This window comes from Gymnogyps californianus, chromosome 7 (assembly GCF_018139145.2).
Source record: "Gymnogyps californianus isolate 813 chromosome 7, ASM1813914v2, whole genome shotgun sequence".
Lineage (NCBI taxonomy): Eukaryota > Metazoa > Chordata > Aves > Accipitriformes > Cathartidae > Gymnogyps > Gymnogyps californianus.
In genome coordinates, this window is record NC_059477.1 from 32,184,586 (window position 1) to 32,204,282 (window position 19,697).

General features: G+C 39.4%; 1 protein-coding gene across 7 annotated transcripts in view; it reads right to left on the reverse strand.

Annotated features, from left to right (window-relative positions):
* Positions 1-19,697, reverse strand: part of MYLK (myosin light chain kinase) — a 223,844-nt gene that overhangs the window by 87,216 nt on the left and 116,931 nt on the right. For 6 of the 7 annotated variants that reach the window (XM_050899516.1, XM_050899517.1, XM_050899520.1 and 3 more), the window contains 3 exons: positions 19,275-19,427; positions 916-1,053; positions 41-238 (listed from right to left, as the gene is read on the reverse strand). In XM_050899516.1, coding sequence (XP_050755473.1) covers positions 41-238; positions 916-1,053; positions 19,275-19,427 — 489 coding nt within the window. Of the gene's footprint in view, positions 1-40; positions 239-915; positions 1,054-13,858; positions 13,907-19,274; positions 19,428-19,697 lie in introns of those variants that run through there. The other variant, XM_050899523.1, reaches the window with a different exon arrangement.

The following is a 19,697-nucleotide window of genomic DNA, read 5'->3' on the forward strand; positions in this document are numbered from 1 at the left end:
TTTCTTTTAGCATTTCCTAAGGTGGAGAAGAACTTTATACCTTGTACTGTCAATGTAGCCTGGGTTTGAGTTTCTCCTAATTCATTCCAAGCTTCACAGGTGTATTTGCCTGTGTCTTCAGGAAATACTTCCTGGATGTACAGACTATACTCATTGCCTTTCTTCTCAAAGTGGAAGTCTTCTGTCTCCTGGATTTCTTTCCCATTGTGCAGCCAGATAATTGCAGGAGGTGGGTTAGCTGAAAAATAGGAAACAACAAAAATCAGAGACACATACAAAAGCCCACCATACATTGATTAAGAAAATGAACAAGGTTGGTTGTTTTCTGCCACCTGATTCTGCAATTTCATCTTCAAAACATTCAGGAATTTTATTAACTGTGTTGATGCTGTGTAATGTGGAATAGTTGTAAGTCTATCTTATTACAGTTAAAATACAAATGAATAAGGGAAGCATGTATACAATAGAGAGGGAGAATGTGTTCTAGATCCCACGAAGGTGGTTATCAAGGGTTTCTATTACCAAAGTTCATACTAGGACTGCTCTTTTCTGCAGCACTAATCTTACCCCAGCTGCCAGGAATTCAGTCTTGTTTGGTTCACAACAAAAGCTATTACAAGTCCACTGAGAGACTTAGTTTTAGTTCAATAGCAGGACCCAATAATCACCTTATTATTATTATTATTCCAATAAAGAAACACTTGTACAGGCCTGAACACATTAACACTGGACAATGTTCATCCACCCTGAAGATCAGATTAGACAAACCTAGCTTCTACTTTTAAAAAATTGGTTCCTTGAAATATTATTTCCAAATGCAAAGATACTTGCTAAAAGAAAAGGACAGTTGAAGAAAGCACATACTTTGCAGCAGGGCTTAACATTTTTAAATAATACTGTTCTATAGCTACACACCTGATACCTCCACAGTCATTATCACTTGACTTCCATCCATTACTTTGAGGTCAGTCAGGCCTTTAAGGAAGATGGGTGCAAAAGTCTTGTTTAACTTGGCAGCCTGTGCGCTTTCTGCCTTCTTGCTGCTTTTCTTTTCTGTGAAGTCAAGAAGAGAACAAAAGTGGTCTCTTACTGGAATTTTCATGACAAATTTTAACTGACACTAGGTTCAATCTGATTTTGAGTCAGTGGTCTTGTTTCAGCTCTCAGAAGGCAAAAATCACTGAAACCACCCAATATAGCTGTTTTGCCTTACCAGTAGTCCAAGCAGAAAGGCAAGAAATGGGAATGTAACTGTCCTTCCTCCAGGGATCCTCTTAAATCATTGTTAACAGATATTATAGAGTATCACACAGAAATTTACACTCATTTTCCCCAAGTACACGTGCTCAGGAGCAAAAGAAAGAAAACCCAGACAGCTTGTAACCAACAATTCAATGCCTTTAATCACTGCTAAATTCACATAAAAATCTTAAGATATGTTACAAGTTGCTGTTCTCATGGTAGATGACTTAAAAATGTAAACTCACAGGAATATAGGATTCGCCACTCTGTATGAAACTACAAACCATTTAGATTGTTAGACAGTCAATATCAAATGGGTTTGAGTTCACCATACTCCTCTCCTGTACTACATTTAGCCAACTGATTGATGATGGGAAAGATTGAAACCTGAGGTTATCAACATATATCACAAAACAAACTGTTGGATTAGGGCTTTTTTTTTGTTTGTTTTTAGGCTGTACAATCAAATTATGAGTGCTGGAGTTAAATTAATCACTCTTAAAAATAAAATCTATCTGTGATAGATATGTAATTTCCCATATCCACAGTGGTATCCTCTGTCTTGGATTCAGAGGCTATGAAGCAAGATCATTTAACTGTGACCTATATGGTACACTAGACCAGGAGAAATACTTCTGCTCTGAAAACCTGAGCAAAGACACTTCTAAAGCCAAAGTAGTGATCGTGACCAAATGTAAGAAGTCATAAATATTTATCGGTCACTTGGATACACTTTTTGTTTTGTTTAGCTTGAGTTCAGACCTCTTACGTCTTTAAAATGCCAACCCTACTTTCTGTCCATACATGAAAAAGCTTCATTTTGCTTATTTCTACCTTCAAAATTTTCAAAGGTATATCAAGATCATCCAAAATAGTATTACAGCAACACAAAGTGCCAGGCTGGGAAAAAACCACCATTCATAAAAGGATGGTGATTAGACAAACTGAAAGCACCTCGCTAGGCAAGTCCACTGAACCTCCTGGAGGCAAAAAATTAAGCTTGTCCCAGGGTTATTTGAGCTCAATGTAAATTTGGAAGCTGCCTGGAGAGGAAGTTTTTCCTCTTCTCTAGCAAAGCTTTTTCTAGCCAAAATCTTGTCTTGCTGGCTTATGTCGTAGGTCTTTTCTTGGCACTGAGCAGTAAGACTTTGATGCATGTGAGAATGGAAATATGGGACCTGACTGAGACCCACTCAGCTCGGTGTTATGGACTTACTACTCTGAAATGCCTGATTCACCATCAGGCCACATTGGTCAGTCTTAGGGCTTCCTATAGCACCTGCTTGTAAGTGACCAGTGCTGTATATAAAATAGCCATGAAGTTGGGTCAAACCCATCTACAGTAATAAACTGCTGTGGTTCACCATATTGCTCTGTTTTGTATTGTTTACTCAGGGAAACAGCTTCCAACAACTGCTGTACTAAGCAGTATCAGCACATACTCCTTCACTACTCTAATGCCTTGCAGAAAATCCCTTTGTCCCTCAAACCTGGGAGGGAAAGCAGAAATCCATATAATGGGAAAAAGGAGGAAAAGAAGAAGAAGAAAGGAGGAAAAGGAAAAAACAAGAAAGTAATAAGACAGAAAAGAGGCATAGAAAAACAAGAAAGAAAAGGACACTTAAAAGATAATGCTTCTGTTATCCCTTTTATTGAAATAATTCATAACATTGCAAATCGAGAAGGCAGATATGTAATAAAAGGAGAGCAGGGAAAGGAAAATTAAAAGTAGAGATGTGGTTCTAGACCACCAGAGAAACAGACTTGGGGTATGATCAGAGAAGTTCAAGCCTTCAGAGAAGGACAGATAACAAAAAAAGAGCTGAAACAGCTCCCGCAAGAGAGTTAACAGTGACCAGGAAACAAATTTGCTAGTAGTGGCTCTAACACCAATTCTCCCAGAACAGACCGAGCTGCCTCCAGCAGAGCCCTGGTACAAACAGCATTAAGTACTAGCAGCACTCCACATCCCTTGCAACTGGCTCTTTGCTTTATTAAACTGATGTGCCTGTTCCATGTAGTCTAAATAAATGGATTTTTGTAATCAAGGAAGACAATACAGTATAACAGCCTCAGCTTATTCAAAAGAAATGGGTGAGCAACTACAGAAGGAATAGAGCAAAATTATCTCCCAAAAGGAATTTTTCAGCAATGCTAACTCCTCCAAAACATGTGCTGCAGAAATGAAAGTTTTGTGTACTGGAATAAACCCACCTTCTTGCACAGAGCTGCATAAACATTAAAAGGAAGCAAGCAAATAATTCACAGTAATTGCATATATGAATCCCAAACCCAACAACATTACAAAAAAGTTAGGCCTCAGTTTCTGAAGTTATCTCAGGCAGATGTATCCTATGCTGGTGAGGAGACCTACTGATATGAGTGACATTAAGAAGATTTACTGGGGGTGCACGCCTCTATACCTAAAAGAGCGACCTGCAGGATTAAAGGATTAAGAGCAACTTGCCATTGTTACCGATCAGTGCTCACTATTTGTAAGTGAAGCTGTCAAATTGAAGGGGACCAGAACCTGCCTCACCATCACACAAATCTTAAAAATAGCATTTACAGTAAATTTAAGCATTGCATAGGTTTATGCTGGTCTCTTGCATGAAGACCAGTTCTGTGCTTAAACAGAAAATTATGATGGTAAGTATCAAAAAACAGAAGTCTATGGTATATGAGTAGTAAAAAGCTTAAAGGGTACAGCTTCAACAGTGCAAGAAAAGTTACTGGAGAGATGAAAGAGTTATTTCATTAGGGGAAACTGAATGTAATCATGCAGAGGAACATTAAGATGGATTATTAAGTCTGAAATATTGAAAACTTGAGGATTACTCCAGGGACAGAAACAAAGGCAACTTTATATATCATAACTTTTCTTAAGACATTCCTATCCTTGTAAACCTATCATATACCAATGCACATACACTTTGATGTATTCCTTGAAGTATTACCTGATTTCTGAATACCTATTACAAAGCAGGCGTAAAAACGTCTCTCTTTCTGTTGCTGATGTTCTTTGGAGCATGGGGGCAGTGAAGGCATTTCTTTACCAACAGATATGAAATCTGTTGTATGTAAGAGCTCAAAAAGTAGAAGCTGTCATGACTAAGGCAACCAGTATTTCTTTTCAAACGTGTGACATCCAGGATACAGTAAATATATGGCTAAAAAGACTGACTCCATGGCAACTTGAACAGGCTTTCTTCAAAAAACAAGCATTTTCCCCTACTTTTTAAATATTTTTTTTAATGGGGATCTCTACTCTTACGCTACTGTTGCTCAGTAGTATATGTTGATCAGTAGCATATGTTTATTGTACCAACAACTTAAGCAGAATATCAGAAAAGTTGTCTAAAGTTTCTTGACTTGGCAGCAACAATTAAAAAGATTTAAGTTCTAATCCATAAACGCTATTTGTTCATTAAGAAACTATAGGGGCTCATTTCATATAACATTTCTTCCTTTACTTAAAATTTGATATTGTGGACTTCTGGACTTAGAAAAAAATTAAACTGACTTATTGACAACTTTAGTTTCTTGCAAATGTTTTACAAAAGACGATACAGCCAGTTTTGGATACATTATTTAGTTTTATTTAGTCTTAGTCTAAAATCATTGCATTTTCTCAGAAGGGACTGATACAATCATGCAGAGGCCAAATTACAAAGCCTGAATGTTAACTATTTTCAAATTCTTCTGAAGCTTGTAAATGCTTTTAGTTGTTTGTTTATTACATAGCACCATGCAGTGACTCAGTGTTCTGATGAAGGCTTTAATGTTTCACAATTTCACCATGAGATAGCAGTGCTGTACATTTTCACAGCTTATTTTAATATACCTAAGGGCTTCTTCCATTTTAGCCTTTACAGCTCTTGTTTGGAAAAACAGCAATCAATCTGATTTTGGAGGGTACTTGGGAAAAGAAGGGACAGTGCTCATTCAAGATTAAGCAAATAACTCCTGTTCCCATTTATGGTGAAAAGATACTGTGTGATTCTGCTTCCTTTTGAAAACACTTGGCTAATTATTTTGGCAGGAAGTAGTACAAGGAAAACCATACACAAAAAAACCAGGTATTGTTTGCAAAAGGGTAGCTTCAGAATGTGTAACAACCGTAGAAGTTCACATTCCCTGGCCACAGCTAGGTGCTAGCTAGTCTTATACATCAGGAACAAAATCTGTGACTTGCACCAGGAAAATGGAGGGCAAGGAGATAAGAAAAACAGGATACAAACAAGCAAGCTGCACACAACGAAAGGCCAGTATCAGGGCTTGCTTTCCCTCATTCCTCCAAAGCCCCTTTTAGCACATGAACTCTGCTGGGGTTCAAAATTCATGTGTTCTTCAGTGACAGCTGGCTTCAGAGGCCAAAGCAGGGGGAATGAAGAGAAAGAAGAAAGCACAGGTACAGCTCCCAGCTCAGATACTGCAAGTCACTATGCTCCTGGCTGAAACAACTTCTTTCGTAACACAGCAGGGTATTTTTGCTGCCAAAACTACAGACAATAAAAATATGGCACATCTGGCACCAGAAAGGAACCTAAGGAAAATTTTGTCTGACATTAGCATAAGGGCATGACTTTGTTATATATCTACACATCCTCAAGCCTAATCAACTGGATGTGAAAAAGAGGAGATCCGATCTCTTCCTATTATGTTAATGCGCGCTAATCGCCTATAGCCATTTAACATCTCCCTCACCACTCTTACTTCTTATTACTTTCAAGTAGGAGTAAGTTCACCTCTAAGAATGAAAAGAAGGAATATAAGAGTTAACACATAGCAGTACTGCCACAGTGACTAAAAAAATTCTACCCCAGGCAGTTAATTTTCTCCCTCCCTTTCCTTTCCCCCATCAACTTCTGCTGCTGCAATGAGTTCCCCGCAGGTGGATCATGTCAAAGCAATTCATGAGGAAAATCAGAAAGCACTACATAGGGTGGGCTTGATAAAACACAGGTACATTTCAATAACTTGTTTTTAGACCATGCAACTAGTTTATTTTACAGTAGCTTATAAAAGCTGCCACAATTTTTTAACCACTGCTGTTGGCTTCATGCAGGTCAAATCATGCAAGATAATACAGAAGATACTATGATTTTCTCAAAGGCTGCTTATAGAGCACTGAATTCCCAAAGGCTCTTATAAAATGATGAGATCAAGAAGTTTAACAATTTTTGCACAGAGCTGTGGTCTGACATAATACATAAGCCCAGCTGGGGCATTCTCTGGTGAGCAGTGGTCTCTCTGTCATTTCAACAGGCTTTTGATAAGGCATTACACAGGGTGATAGATTTAAAAGTCCACCACAATGATGCCACTTACATGCTTCCTATGGTTTTTGCCTTTCCTCAAGCTTTAATATGTACAGAGGTTGGGAAAGAGCAAGTAATAAGATGCACAGCTCAGTGGGAAACACAGCCTGGAAGACCAGAAATAGTAAGCAATGCATTTAAAGGGTACCTTATATACCCACATATGTTTTCTACAAAGCAAAAGTAATATAGGCTTTTCCCACAGCATTGCCTTACCCCTAAGGGTTCATTTTTTTTGTTAGAAAGGCACTCTAATAAGCATCCAAATCTATGTTTAAAAAAGCCACTTAGTGCATTAAATCCACAGAGATTAAGGAGAATTTAAACTCTTCCAGTTTCTTAAAAAAATACAGATTCTCAACATATTTGGATGGCAATGGGAAAAGAGATATATTGCCTCTGATACACAACTATTTCTATTAATCTCTTATTCTATTTTCCTGTGTTTGTGTAGTCAATAGTAAGTTAATCCACCTACAGCTACCATATCAAACATCTGTTTATCTGTTAACCTGTATTAATAGAAATTTAAGGTGATAAAAAATGCTTTCCTATTATTTGACTTTTCTCAATCCAGGATTTAAAGAGTCCTTACATAAATTTAACCTCCACATATCTGCAGACTGGAAATTATTGCAAGAGGAGTCTTAATGTTAGCTGTGGGCCTAAGCCAAAATACATTTGAATTTTTTAAAACCTAGACCTGGATCAGAACTTGGTGCTTGGACACAGCTCTAAATATCTTTATATTGATAAGCAAGGGTGAGTTATTGTGTTGAAGGTGTGTATGTAAAAGAAAAAGTGGAAAATTCATGCTGCACTGAACAGTTAACCTACTACAAATCAATTGTACAATACACTTGTACCAGTTTAACTGCAAGTATACAACCAACTATTTACTTTCTAAGGTAAAAGTTATAGATAAATCTATACACTTGGAGAGAAAGAAAAAAAGAATCAGTAACTGCACTGTGGCATTTCCATTCCCAGATTTGCTGTTGAAACTGGAATGAAGAAGAAAATCCAGATCAGGATGCAAACTTTAAGAAGGTTTCCAAACACTGGACCTGGGTTTTACCTGGCCTGTAGTCAAAACAGTTAACATTTTATGGACACCATCTATTCTAGTAAATTTTCTTGTTCATTTGCCTACCCAGATGTACTGAAGACTTTTTGATGTGAGCTGCAGAATGCTGACATCTCCTGTTGAAATATCAGGACTTCAGCATGCTCAACACTGCACAGAATTACACAATAATTGAGTTCGGAAGGGACCTCTGGAGATCGTCTAGTCCAGCCCCCGGCTCAAGCAGGGTCAGCTACAGCACTGCACATATACACCTTCAGCTGCACAAGATCAGGGTTACAACTGGTTACAAGTCAAGGACATGCAAAGAGTAGAGAGTTTGCTGCCTTATGTTCAGAACACTGCAAACAACTTGCAGTGTTCAGTCTTATAAGAGATTTAATTATACTTGAGGAATCTGTTTGCCAGAATCATGTGGTTAACTGCCAAATAATGCCTGGTCTGAGCTGTGCAAAAGGACTGCCTCAGCAACATTTACCATTTATGGTGTTTAAATATCATTTTGGCTCAGAGGCTAATAAGTCAACTGAGCTGAGGAGAATGCTTAACTCAAAAAGTTCTCTGTGTGAACAAGCTCAGAGAGAGAAGCAGCAGATTCCACTAAAATTTCTCAAAGCAAGACTCAGGTTCACACACAGATCTTGATCTTGAAAAGAGTTTCACTTCTCCAAATATTTTCAATGTAAATAAATCCAGCTGTTACCAGATTTCACATTAACAATGCTATCAACTTAAAAAATAACAGATTTTATAAGGCAGAAAATTGATATTAGGACACTCATCTCATCTGTCTTTCTTCCTGTAAAGTATTCTTCTATCTCAGGCCTGAATTGATATGGTCAAAATATTTTCTGCAAGTTTTCCAAGAATTCCAAACTTGATTTATACTGGCATAAAAAAATATGAGACCTCTATGTTCTTGAGACATGTAGGGACATTTCTGCTTTATTAAAGATCTCAGGTTGGTATGCCATTTTGCAAACCTAGGTCATGAGAACTAGATGTTTAATGACCTAGCAGTGTTCTTTACACACCTACCTCCCATCATTTATTTCTGCAGTTATAATCTGGTTTTGTAAATGGAAGGCGAGATTTAAATATCCTTGGGAGATGCTTTCACTGAAGAGCCAGGCCAAGTTATAGTCTGGATGCTGTGCCTTGCATTACGCAGAAAAACTATTAACCCAAGATTGGCAACGCCCTAAGCCTATACTAGTCAGGATGGTTAGGGATATACAAAGGAGGCCGAGTTCCACTTTATCCAGTCTGGCAATCTATTTATTTTACTGCAGGCTAGTCTCCCAGCCCTATCCTGCAGCTCCATGTACGCTCCTTCTTTCCTGAGGCTTTCTCTCTGTACGGTATAGCACTAGGTCATCAGCCTTTTAACCTCTGTTTTGTCTACTCAGTTCGTTCTGCAACCCACAGCATTTGAAAGAGATGCCACCCCAGAAATCCCACTATCAAAAGGCTGACTACACCAGTAAGAATCATGATTTGGGAGAAACAGTCAAAACAGAATGGAATAGACTATTTCAGTTGCAAGGGACCTGCAACGATCATCTAGCCCAACTGCCTGACCCCTTCAGGGCTGACAAAAAGTGAAACCATGTTGTTAAGGGCATTGTCCAAATGCCTTTTAAACACTGAGAGGCTTGGGGCATTGACCACCTCTCTAGGAAGCCTGTTCCAGTGTTTGACCACCCTCTCGCAAAGAAATGCTTCCTAATGTCCAGTCTAAACCTCTCCTGGCACAGCTTTGAACCGTTCCCACGCGTCCTATCACTGGACACCAGGGAGAAGAGATCAGCACCTCCCTCTGCACTTCCCCTCCTCAGGAAAATCTCAATTTAGAGTGCAGGGGACAGAGATACAAGTAGCCAGCTGAGTTCACGGCAGATCCCTTTGCAGTCAGCAGGCGGAATTCCTCAGTGACAGTCTTGCTGGAAGTTTTTGCAGCCAAAGTGGTGTTTGCTTTTGCCTTCAGAACTGTCTGCCTTATTAATGACTAACTCTGTTTGCAAGTCATTTACATGAAGTAATTGCTCTTTTGTCACTGCCACAGACAGCAACTCCATGGAAGGCCTGAGAGTGTGTATACCTACCGAATGCATTTATAAGGCAGCTCAGCTAACAAATCTTCCAGCATTAGATACCAGTCTGACATGGAGAACTGCAGAAAAGGTGCTTCATATATGCTAGATCAAGCCAGGTTAGCTCCGCAGTGAAAATGTGCATACTGCTGAGGCAGAATTTCACCTTCACAGGTTCAGTCTCAATTTTTTGTGTGGCTGCCCAGGTAGAATTTAACTTAATTGCAGTGTATCATGATCTATAGAGATACCACTTCCATTAGAAAAAAAAACCGGGCTGTGCATGAGCTGAAATGCAATGGAAGCACGATAAGAACAGGCAGTCACATACAGTACAAGTGTCCCCGAGGATGCCACTGATATAAAGAGTTACAGCCCCTTCAGCCCTTCCCTCCTCTGGCAAATCCACACTGGCAACAGAATAGTTACCTGCAGTAATATTAAAATAGTGCTGCTCACTCTGTTGAGTGAGTAATCAAAAGGATACTGTGCTAAGAATGCTTTTAAGGAACCCCTCAAATAAGACAAATAAGACCCAGCTTGAAAGCAAGGAAACATTTGAAGTTAGACTAATATAAAGGGAAGAGGGAAAAAAAAAAAAGAAAAAATACAGCAACATTGTATTTCTAGGTAAAAGTTGGTGTCATAAAGGAATTCTAAACCAAGGCTTGTTTGGCATTTAAGTCCAGAAAAGATAAGGTAGTTCTAGTATGGCATGGTTTGTGGTCAGTTGTTTCTTCTTGATGAATTTATATTAAAAATCTCTCAAACTAAGACATTACCCTGAGAAAAAAAAAAAGGGCAAAGTCTGTGTATGTGGACTAGCAGTCAAGGCTTGACTAAAATGAAGCTGCATGGAAACACCTCCAGTAGTATACAGCTATACAAAGTTCCTGCCCTCTGTTCCTTTCCTCTACTGCAAAGGAATGACCTGCTCATTAGGACTCACACTATAACCTGTATTGAGGCGCTTAGACATCTCTGTATTGCTCATTTTTCCAGTTTGTAAAATAGAAACCTTATTCTTCTAAAAGTAAGGTATCACTGCTTGAAAAAATTAGATCTCATGAAGTGCTAAAGCAGGTCTTAGAGTGGTATATCTGCCTAGTTAGATATATTTTCTATCCCAAATTCTGTTATGCTGCTTCTGTTATGCGGACATTTTTGCCTTTTAGGGCAAGAGAACTGCATAGACTCGCAGAACTAGTAAGGACAAGGCAGGACCTGCTAAATTTCAGCACGGGGGCCCTGCGTTTGTTTTTTCAGCTTTGTTTTCAGTTTGGTTGGCCATACTAACCTAGGGACTCTATGCTGCAACCCAGTTAGATGCTTGAGCAACACGCTGTTAAATTTGTAAGACTAAACTGAAGAAACATACTTTTAAGAACTTGCCATCCTTACTTGGCTCTATATACACCAGCTTATGGGTTTGAAATTTTCAGATTTCTCTTTAGTCACCTAACTCAAAGACAGATGCTTCCCTTAGGCAAACCCATCTCCTCTTTTCCTTACTTGGACCTTCCTTTCCTCCAACCCTACTTCTCCTCCTGCATATGCTGTTCATAAAGCAATTCTTTAATTCTCACCTTTACAGCTCTTCTCTTTCTGCTGGTGCTGAATATCCCTTGCTTATACACTCACAACTCTTCTCCATAGTCCTCCCATTTCCCTATACTTTTGATAATGGTATTCACAAAAATATTTATACTGAGAAGAAACATGCACATCACCCTGCTCTCAAACCAATCCCTTTAGTTCACTGAGTCCTTTGATTAAAAGCCATTTTTTAATTATTATTTTCTTGTGAGACCCTGACATTCTCTGTTTTTCTGTAAGCATTGGCCATGCTCCTCCGCTTATGCAAGAATCTTTCTTCTGTAAGTGAAACTTCCATGAGATTTTTGCACTGGAGCATATATATGTTTGTTTGTGTATATGTTTTGCATCAGCTGATAATGCAAGGTACTCAACAGGCTTCTAAATACTGTCAACATGTCTGCTCCCAAATCCAAGAGAAATTAATAGAAAGGGACAAAACTCACACTAAGAGAAGTGCTAATTATCTTTAAAAAAAGTGAAAAAAGTAGGCACAGATACCTCCTTAAAGTCTGTCTTGCTGCCTCTGTAATTTTAATTCTAACACTGGGAAACAATTTGCTTAAAGATATATTTCACCTTTTGATTTGTAGTTTAAAGGCAAACATCAATCCTACAGGTACTCTTCAATTTGTGACTCTCACTCTACTTAAGTATAAGGCAGTAGAGATGACAAGCTTAGATGTTAAAACAGGTCACTTCTAGCACTTAGCCATTTTACCTGTGATGTTGTGTTTTTTAATTGTTACATAACCATTCTACAGACTAGATTTCTCTTTGGTGGCTGCTCCATCTGATGAATCATGACCGATGGTACACAAGTGACTAAAATATGCGTTTGCTCTTTGTCATTTATTTAGCAATATTTGCACAACAGGACTGTGTTTTGATAAATTCAAGTTAATCTAGTAGTCATGGAAAGGAAGCTCAGTGAAGCTAGGTTGGAAGTCAGTTCACAGAAGTAACATAAGCTGAGTGAATTCATAACTACACGAGAAAAGCAGGAAAAAGGCCAGAAAATTAACGCAGACAGAAATGATGTGTCAGAAACCAAGTCCATTTTCCTCCAGAAAAACACACACTACATCCAGCTCTCAGATGCTTTGGGACTGATTTTCAGTGATTAATTCTGATTAGGGCTTCCTCTCATCCTACAGCTTGCCTACCTCAAATCTACCTGCACAACAGCCATTTCTGGAGAGTTTTACAAATTGAGCTAATCCTGTGAGACAGTTTGATGGCTGACTGTTTGTGTTCCCGTTAGCTAATCCACATCAGCTGCTCTCGGAAACATTCTTTGGGGTAACATCATGCCCATGCTTTCAAAATTACTCAGGCATATATTCAGTTAACGGGTTTTGTATGTATTTTGATGACTTCCACTTTTCAGCTGAAACTTAGAGCTTTATAGGATTTGGCAATCCAAGTTGGGACAGTTTGCCCCTTGGCCAATGCAGGGCCATTCCCAAGACTGTTACAAAAGCCATCTGTTCTCTGTCATTCTGGTACCTAATAGCTTAATGTTCATAGCATTTGATCGCTTCACAGTTGAGAAGACCATCAGAGATAGGGGTGGGTTTTTTTCCTTCCTTCTTTTCTTTTTAAATTAAACATTTTTTCTGTCAGCATCTTATCTTTGTTTTTCATTTAGAAGAAATATTAATGCAATTCCTGCCATTTAACTTTTGCTCATTCTGCAAGCACTCATCCCTCATTTGCATCCAAATTTGGTTCCCCTTTTACTGGAAATAATTTATATCAAGAAGCTGTCTTTAGACAACATTGTTTATATTGATGGCACAAATCCTGTATCATTAAAAGCTTCCACGTATGGTTTGCTTTTGTCCTTCATTTTTGGTCTCTAACTGGCATTGTGTTTCACGTTTGGTCCCGAGGTGCTGAAAGAAGGCTATTTTAAGAAAAAAAAAGAAGCTTAGTTTTACAAGGATTACAGCTGTTAGTGACCCATACAGAGTGCTGGACTGAGAATTTTGGGACACTCTTGAAAGCACTGGAATAGAGTTTCTTTGATGCTCATGACAGCTTACCTCTGACCTTTCAATACAGTAACAACCCCCCCTTCCTGTCACTTAGTGCTCTGAAACCAATTCTTACGTAGCCAAGTGGTTCCACCAGGCTACTGGTCTGGAATGCCTTTTGGACATTTAACAAGACTAGACTTGTATATCTTGGAAAGTCTTCTATAGTTCTTTATATTTATGTTACGCTTGAAATACAGCAAAATGCTTTCAAATAAATAGTGACTTTGTAAAGCTGTCACAAATATTTCATCACTGTAGGCAAGTAAGACATTGTACTTCATTTACCTTAGGCAGAATATATATCTCAGAGAAACAAAGCTGTAGCCTCTCATTTAAGTCTTCAAAGAGAGGCTGCTTATTGCAGTAATAACCTTCTTTAAAAGATTAATGTCCAAGAGAGGTCATTCTAAGATAGAAAGAAAAACAACCCACAACCTAGAGACAGCATCTCTCATGACTGGAAGAAAAAACTCCTACCTGAAAGCCTTTCTTCCACCTGGTTATATTTTATGGTCCTGCTCACACCAGATGGAAGAGTGACAGGAACAAAACGAACTGGTTTTCCAGAAAGCATCTCCCTTCACTGCTCTGATAAACTGGTTACAGCAGGGACTCTGACAGGCTTTCAGGTGACTCTAATCTGCTCGTCCAATGATCAATGAATGACTACAGTAATCGGATTGTAAGGGCTACAGGCTTCCCAACACAGACACTTATGCTGGGGAGGCTGCACTAAAAAAATAAAAGTGTGAACAGAAAGTGGTGGAGGAGAAAGGGGAACCGATGTGAAGACAGGAAAGTGCACTGCTGGCAGGGAGGGAGAAATGAGGTCAAGAGCCAATGAGCAGGAGCAGCAGTATTTGCTGAATCGTGTTTGCTCACCAAGGGAGGCAGTATTAGGCCTCTATTCAAAAAAGCAGTGTGCAGAAGACAAGCATCAGCAAAATGGGTGGCTGCAGAGCATTAGAGCCCACAAAAGTAGCCTGGCTGCAAGACTGTGCTGCTGCTATCACTACCCATGTTTTGTGCCTTCCCTCTTGAAATCAATCAGTGATGCTGCTGCCTGGTGGGAGGAGGCTGGAGAACTCTCAAGGAGCCTGCAGTGGGTCAGATCTTTTGTTTATCTACTGCAGAACTGCAAGAGAGAAGGACATTCTCTTAGGAGTCAGCCCTCATGTAACAAGCACTCCAGCTTGATGCCATACCTAGAGAAAGCTGGAAAAAGCAATTAACTGCCTCTCTTACATGCAGAGTCTGTTTGCAAAAGAACAAAAGCTTCCTACACACAGTATTAATTTGGTTTGGTACAACAGTAGATTGAGTCTATCACATATCCCATCGCTATTCCCACTCTCCCTCCAGCCTGTAATCTTGTGCAGTACACCCAGGTATTGGTGTGAATGTCGGGTGGTTAAATATCCCTTTGACACATCTTTTCTACAGGTGGATCTGACCTATAATTCCTTGTCAGTGATTAGTTAACTCACAGAGACAACCACATATCAGAAGGCTTATCTCAGGTATGAGGCAGACCTGAAGAACAGTTACTATGCCTGGGAGCCGGCCTTACCTTCCAACTATACCAGTTATTACCACTAGTTGTCTTCCCTGTATACTCTGATTGTCGCAGCTACAGCAAAGCACTAACACTGACTCACAATATAGGCACATCCAAAGTCAATTAATTTCTCCTCACCTCAGTTTCCTATTCATAAAAAACTGATGAAAATGTTCAGCCACCCTGATAAAAAGCTGATTAATATTAATATTCAACTTCAGTATCTACAATCACCATCAGTATGTAATCACTGTATATTTCTGGTGACCTGAATGTACCCTGCATATCCCTGTTAAGGAGCTGTTTTCTTTTTTTTTTTAAATGGGATGCCTGGTGTATTTAAAAAATGGCTTGTATACTTATTTTCGTATCACAAAACAATACAAAAATTGTAATATTAAATGGGAACACCAACCCAATTGCCTAGCTTGCACACACAATAACAGAAACGACTTAGTCATGCATATGTTGTTTAAAAACTTTTTAAAAAATTTGTACATCCACCCTAAAGCCTCCCACGTTCTGATTTTCCTGTGTATAGAAAATGATGCATAAGTTTAAAGGAAAAAAATTCTAACATTTGCAGAGCAGCAAATGGTACCATTTCAGGACTGTCTGTTATTGGATGTTTGAGTCACCTGGACCATGTTTCTCACCTCTCAGATTTTCTTGCATTAGACTAATTAATCTAGCATTTTCTCCAGTGCACCCCACTCACTGGAGAGTTCAGTTAGAAAAAGTTCTTATGGTGAAGACAATTGTTAGGCTGGTTTTTCAAAGACGTGCTGCTCATTCTCTGTAGTTCATCTCTACCTGTATTTCAGCTGTAAGAAAACGCTGTCACAGGGAAGATGGCTGTCAGGATTCAATTTAGTCTACTTAGTCTTTTACAAAGCCAAAATTAGCTTCACCTTGATTAACTTAGTTTCTCCACAGACTACCTAATGGATCTATCCCAATTTACTCAGCCTTCAGATCACTTCCTTAAGTGATCTGAAGATGTTATTTTCTTGTCTTAAATAAGCAGAAGACTGATTAGTTTGAATTTTTTAAGACCATTGCAATTCTTATGCCCCATCCATATGAAGTGTGGGACTTTTTCAAGACAGTGCCAAAAGCCTCCTACAAACAGCTAAGTACCTTCAGCGTTTTTCATACAAAAACAAGGAAGGACTGAGGTTGCTCAGCACTAGGCAGAATTTATCCTGCTTAATAATAAGGAAGCAAAAGACAACCATAAATGAACCTGAGACTGATGACTTAGAAGGAATGCTATGCCACAATAAGCCTAGCTAGTTATCCAGGGCCCAATGAAAAGCATACTGAAAGTACTGGAAAAAATCCCCCCCTTGTGTTTAACAGGACTTGAAGCAGTAGCCGTTTATGGGGCAAAGGGCCTTTAAAATGTTGTTTCCTACAATAATCCCACAAAAGGAATTTTCCTTTGACAAAAACAAAGGAACAGATCTTCTAAAGGACAAAGAATGCACAAAAGATGATCAGAAAACACAGTATGTGGCCAGATAACACCTGTAACCTACCGGCAGGTTTAAGTACCATCTTGTACTATAATTCAAACGAGGCCTACATTGTGGTTGGTTTTTTTTTCCTTTGAACAGTTTGTCACTGACTATCCTTGCTGCCAGTATGGGACTTTTCTGAGTGATCTGTGAGCTTAATTTAATTTAGAAGGTGGAGCTTTTTGCCTTTGAAACAGAAAATTGAGTTTTACTGTTAAGACAGACAATTCACTCCAGGTAAAGTTTCCCCAGTGATCACAGCAGATATGCCCCTCCATGAGACCCTTGCTACATTAGAATAGCAAAGCCAAAAATGGCAATATGAAGTGAAATGTAGACCCAGACAGACTCAGAGATGCGTCCAAGGACCACAGTAGCAAGTTAAGGAAAAGCTGAATTCTGACACTGGTCTGATACTGATGATATGCCAAGAACATCCATTCCTTCTTAGATAAAATACAAATTACTTTTCACATACAAAAGGAAAATATTTCTCTAGCAATGAATGAACAAACTGAGCACTGCCTGAAACGTGAAAGGAGACAAAAAGCAACTGGAGAGAGATGGGTTACAATTCAGAAACAGTTCTTACAGACTTTACTCCAAAACTCAATGTCTGGTCAGGAGAGGATTTTTGAAGTTTTCTCTCCTTCTGCACGTACACTGATTTCCTGCTGTAATCTGTCTGCAAAAGCTGAGCATTTAGAGAAGCTTTAGCAGCAGCATTCAGAATCTCGGAGAACTCTAATGCCAATAAGCATTTGCTAGAGGGTCTGATGGAAAAATATATGAACAGATAAGAGATTTGGAAATCATGATTTTAAATTTGGTACTATTTTTGGCAGGCAAATCCACATTGATCTGAGTCTTGGGGAAAGTTACTGTAATCCTCATGGCAACAGGGACATAACGAGTTTTAGGAAGGAAGTGGAGGGGACAGCTAAAGCTGTAAAAATGTTGAACATGTGGCTTTACAGCCTGTCACGCATATTCTTAATTCTGCTCTTGTTCTTCCCCCCACACTCCATGACTCCCAGAAAATAAAATGGGATGCAAAAGAGAGGAACTAACTCCCCATAATAGTGGCAATGCAGCCTTCTAGCCCCAGACTAGCTAAAGTACAGGAGGAATCCAACTCAGTGCAACAGTGACTATGTAGCCAGAAACAGCTCAGCAGAGTACACAAGCCTAGGGAAAGGCTAGGTCAATATTGCTCCCACGTTAGCATTGTATGTCAATCCTAAAATAACTCAGAAATGGTTAGTGAGAGGGGCTGTCTTTTTGGTTTCCGTGTCCCAGTGAAGAATCAGCAGGTCCCATGTCAAAGACAGCTCCCTTGAGATGGAGCGTTCTTGATTGACCCTTAGCTAATGCAGATGAAATGCTTCAGAGAAATTATAAATGACAGCTTTGAGAACAGATTAGTTTCAGGCTTATTTTAAATCAATGTTTTCCTACTTTGTGCCTTTTTTCAGGGGGGGGAAGGGGAAGGCAGGGAGAGGACGACTGCATTTCCAATTTGGTAATCAAGAAATTAACTCATAGGTTTACCAGAATTACTTTGTTTTCATTTTAAGCTTGTCTAGGGTTTTAAGTGGATTCATACAGACAGAATAGGGGCAGGCATATCACTGAAGTGCTGTAGACAAACACCACAGAACATTAGCAAATGAAGACAAATCTTGGGATCCCAGGGATCAGGGTACATTTCCCACCAAGCTGCATGTACAACTTTGGGGCAGGTATTATTTGGTCATAGGCAAATGGAATAGTTCCCTTGGCAGCTGTCACTCAGCAGTCTGTTGGACAGGCAGTGCCAAACTATTATAACTTTGGGAAAAAATCATTTGCAGATGACAAATACCAAATACAGGCTTGACTGTAAAGGGAGGGGGGAGTCGGAGGGAGGGAGATTGTAGAGGGAGGGGGCTGATCATCTCCAGGCCATAAAACGATATAAACTGATGCCAGGTGAGATTATAAGGATAAAGACCAAAATACTGATTGATACTACCTCACTGTTCAATTTATCCATGGGATTCTGTCATCTCTTGTCTTCATTGCGATCTCTGGTCTTTCAGACTGTGTTTGTTCAGATCCTAGTACAGAATTATGGCTTTCATGGACAAATCAGCTACGTCAAATCAGCACTGAGGCTATCAAATTATTGATATTTGCAAAGAGAGTGCTCTCAGGTTTCAGAGACAACAGATCACCTCAATTGCTTACTACAATGTTCTTCTGGTACTTTCCCTACCAAAATTCTGCTTATTTAGAGATATACTGCTTCCAATTAGCTGATACATACCTCTTCAGAATTATCTCTGATAAATCCTGGTAGCAGAACAAGAATATTGGCATTTGCTATCATAATTGCAGTCCCTGGCACTGGTCTCTGTGCTCTGCCTTTCAAGAGAAAGGGGTAGCATCTGCCTCCTCACCATAACACACTCTGCCTGATGGGTGATCCTGGTGATACTGCACTTACTTTTCTTTCAGCAGCGACAGTCCTTTCCTACACTGGTACACCTCTTCCAAAACTTAACCTCACTGCTCTGTACCACACTAAGCCCTTCTTGGTAAGGTCAGAACATTAATACCTTTTTCTAAAACATGCATGTGACTTTACATTTCACAGTCTTTAAGCACTTAAGTTGCACACACCTCCAAGGGGGAGAAAAGGTACCCAGCTGACAACAGCTTAGAAAAAACATGGAATCCACTGACAAGCACCTCTGTTAAGGATCCAAGATTTTTTTTAAAAAAGATTGTAGCTGATATCATTATAGTAATTACAGCAGGCTGAGATATTCACCTTTGACTGTGACCTGAGCACTGCAGGATGCCTGTCCTGTGTTGTTTTCAGCCAGACAGGTATAAATGCCATCATCTTCGGGTAGGGCGTCTTGGACAGTCAGTTTTGCAACTCCATCTTCAAAAGTGGAATGGGCATACTGAATTGGCTGGTCTGCAGACAGAAAGGAAGAGAATTGTCTTAATACATCAGCCACAAGTTTCAAAAGCACTTCTTGTTTTCAGTGAAATCTGGATGCCTAACACCAGCCAGTATATTAAAGTGCAGAGCCAAATCCCGCTTTCTGGTGCACAGCCACTGCTCTCTAGTGACTACAAACAGCAGCATCCCAAGCACAGAGCAGAATATGGTTGTCAGACACATCTCGCCACTAGGTTCACTGGGTGCTACCCTGAGTAGCAGCAAGAGGAGAAAGGTTTATCT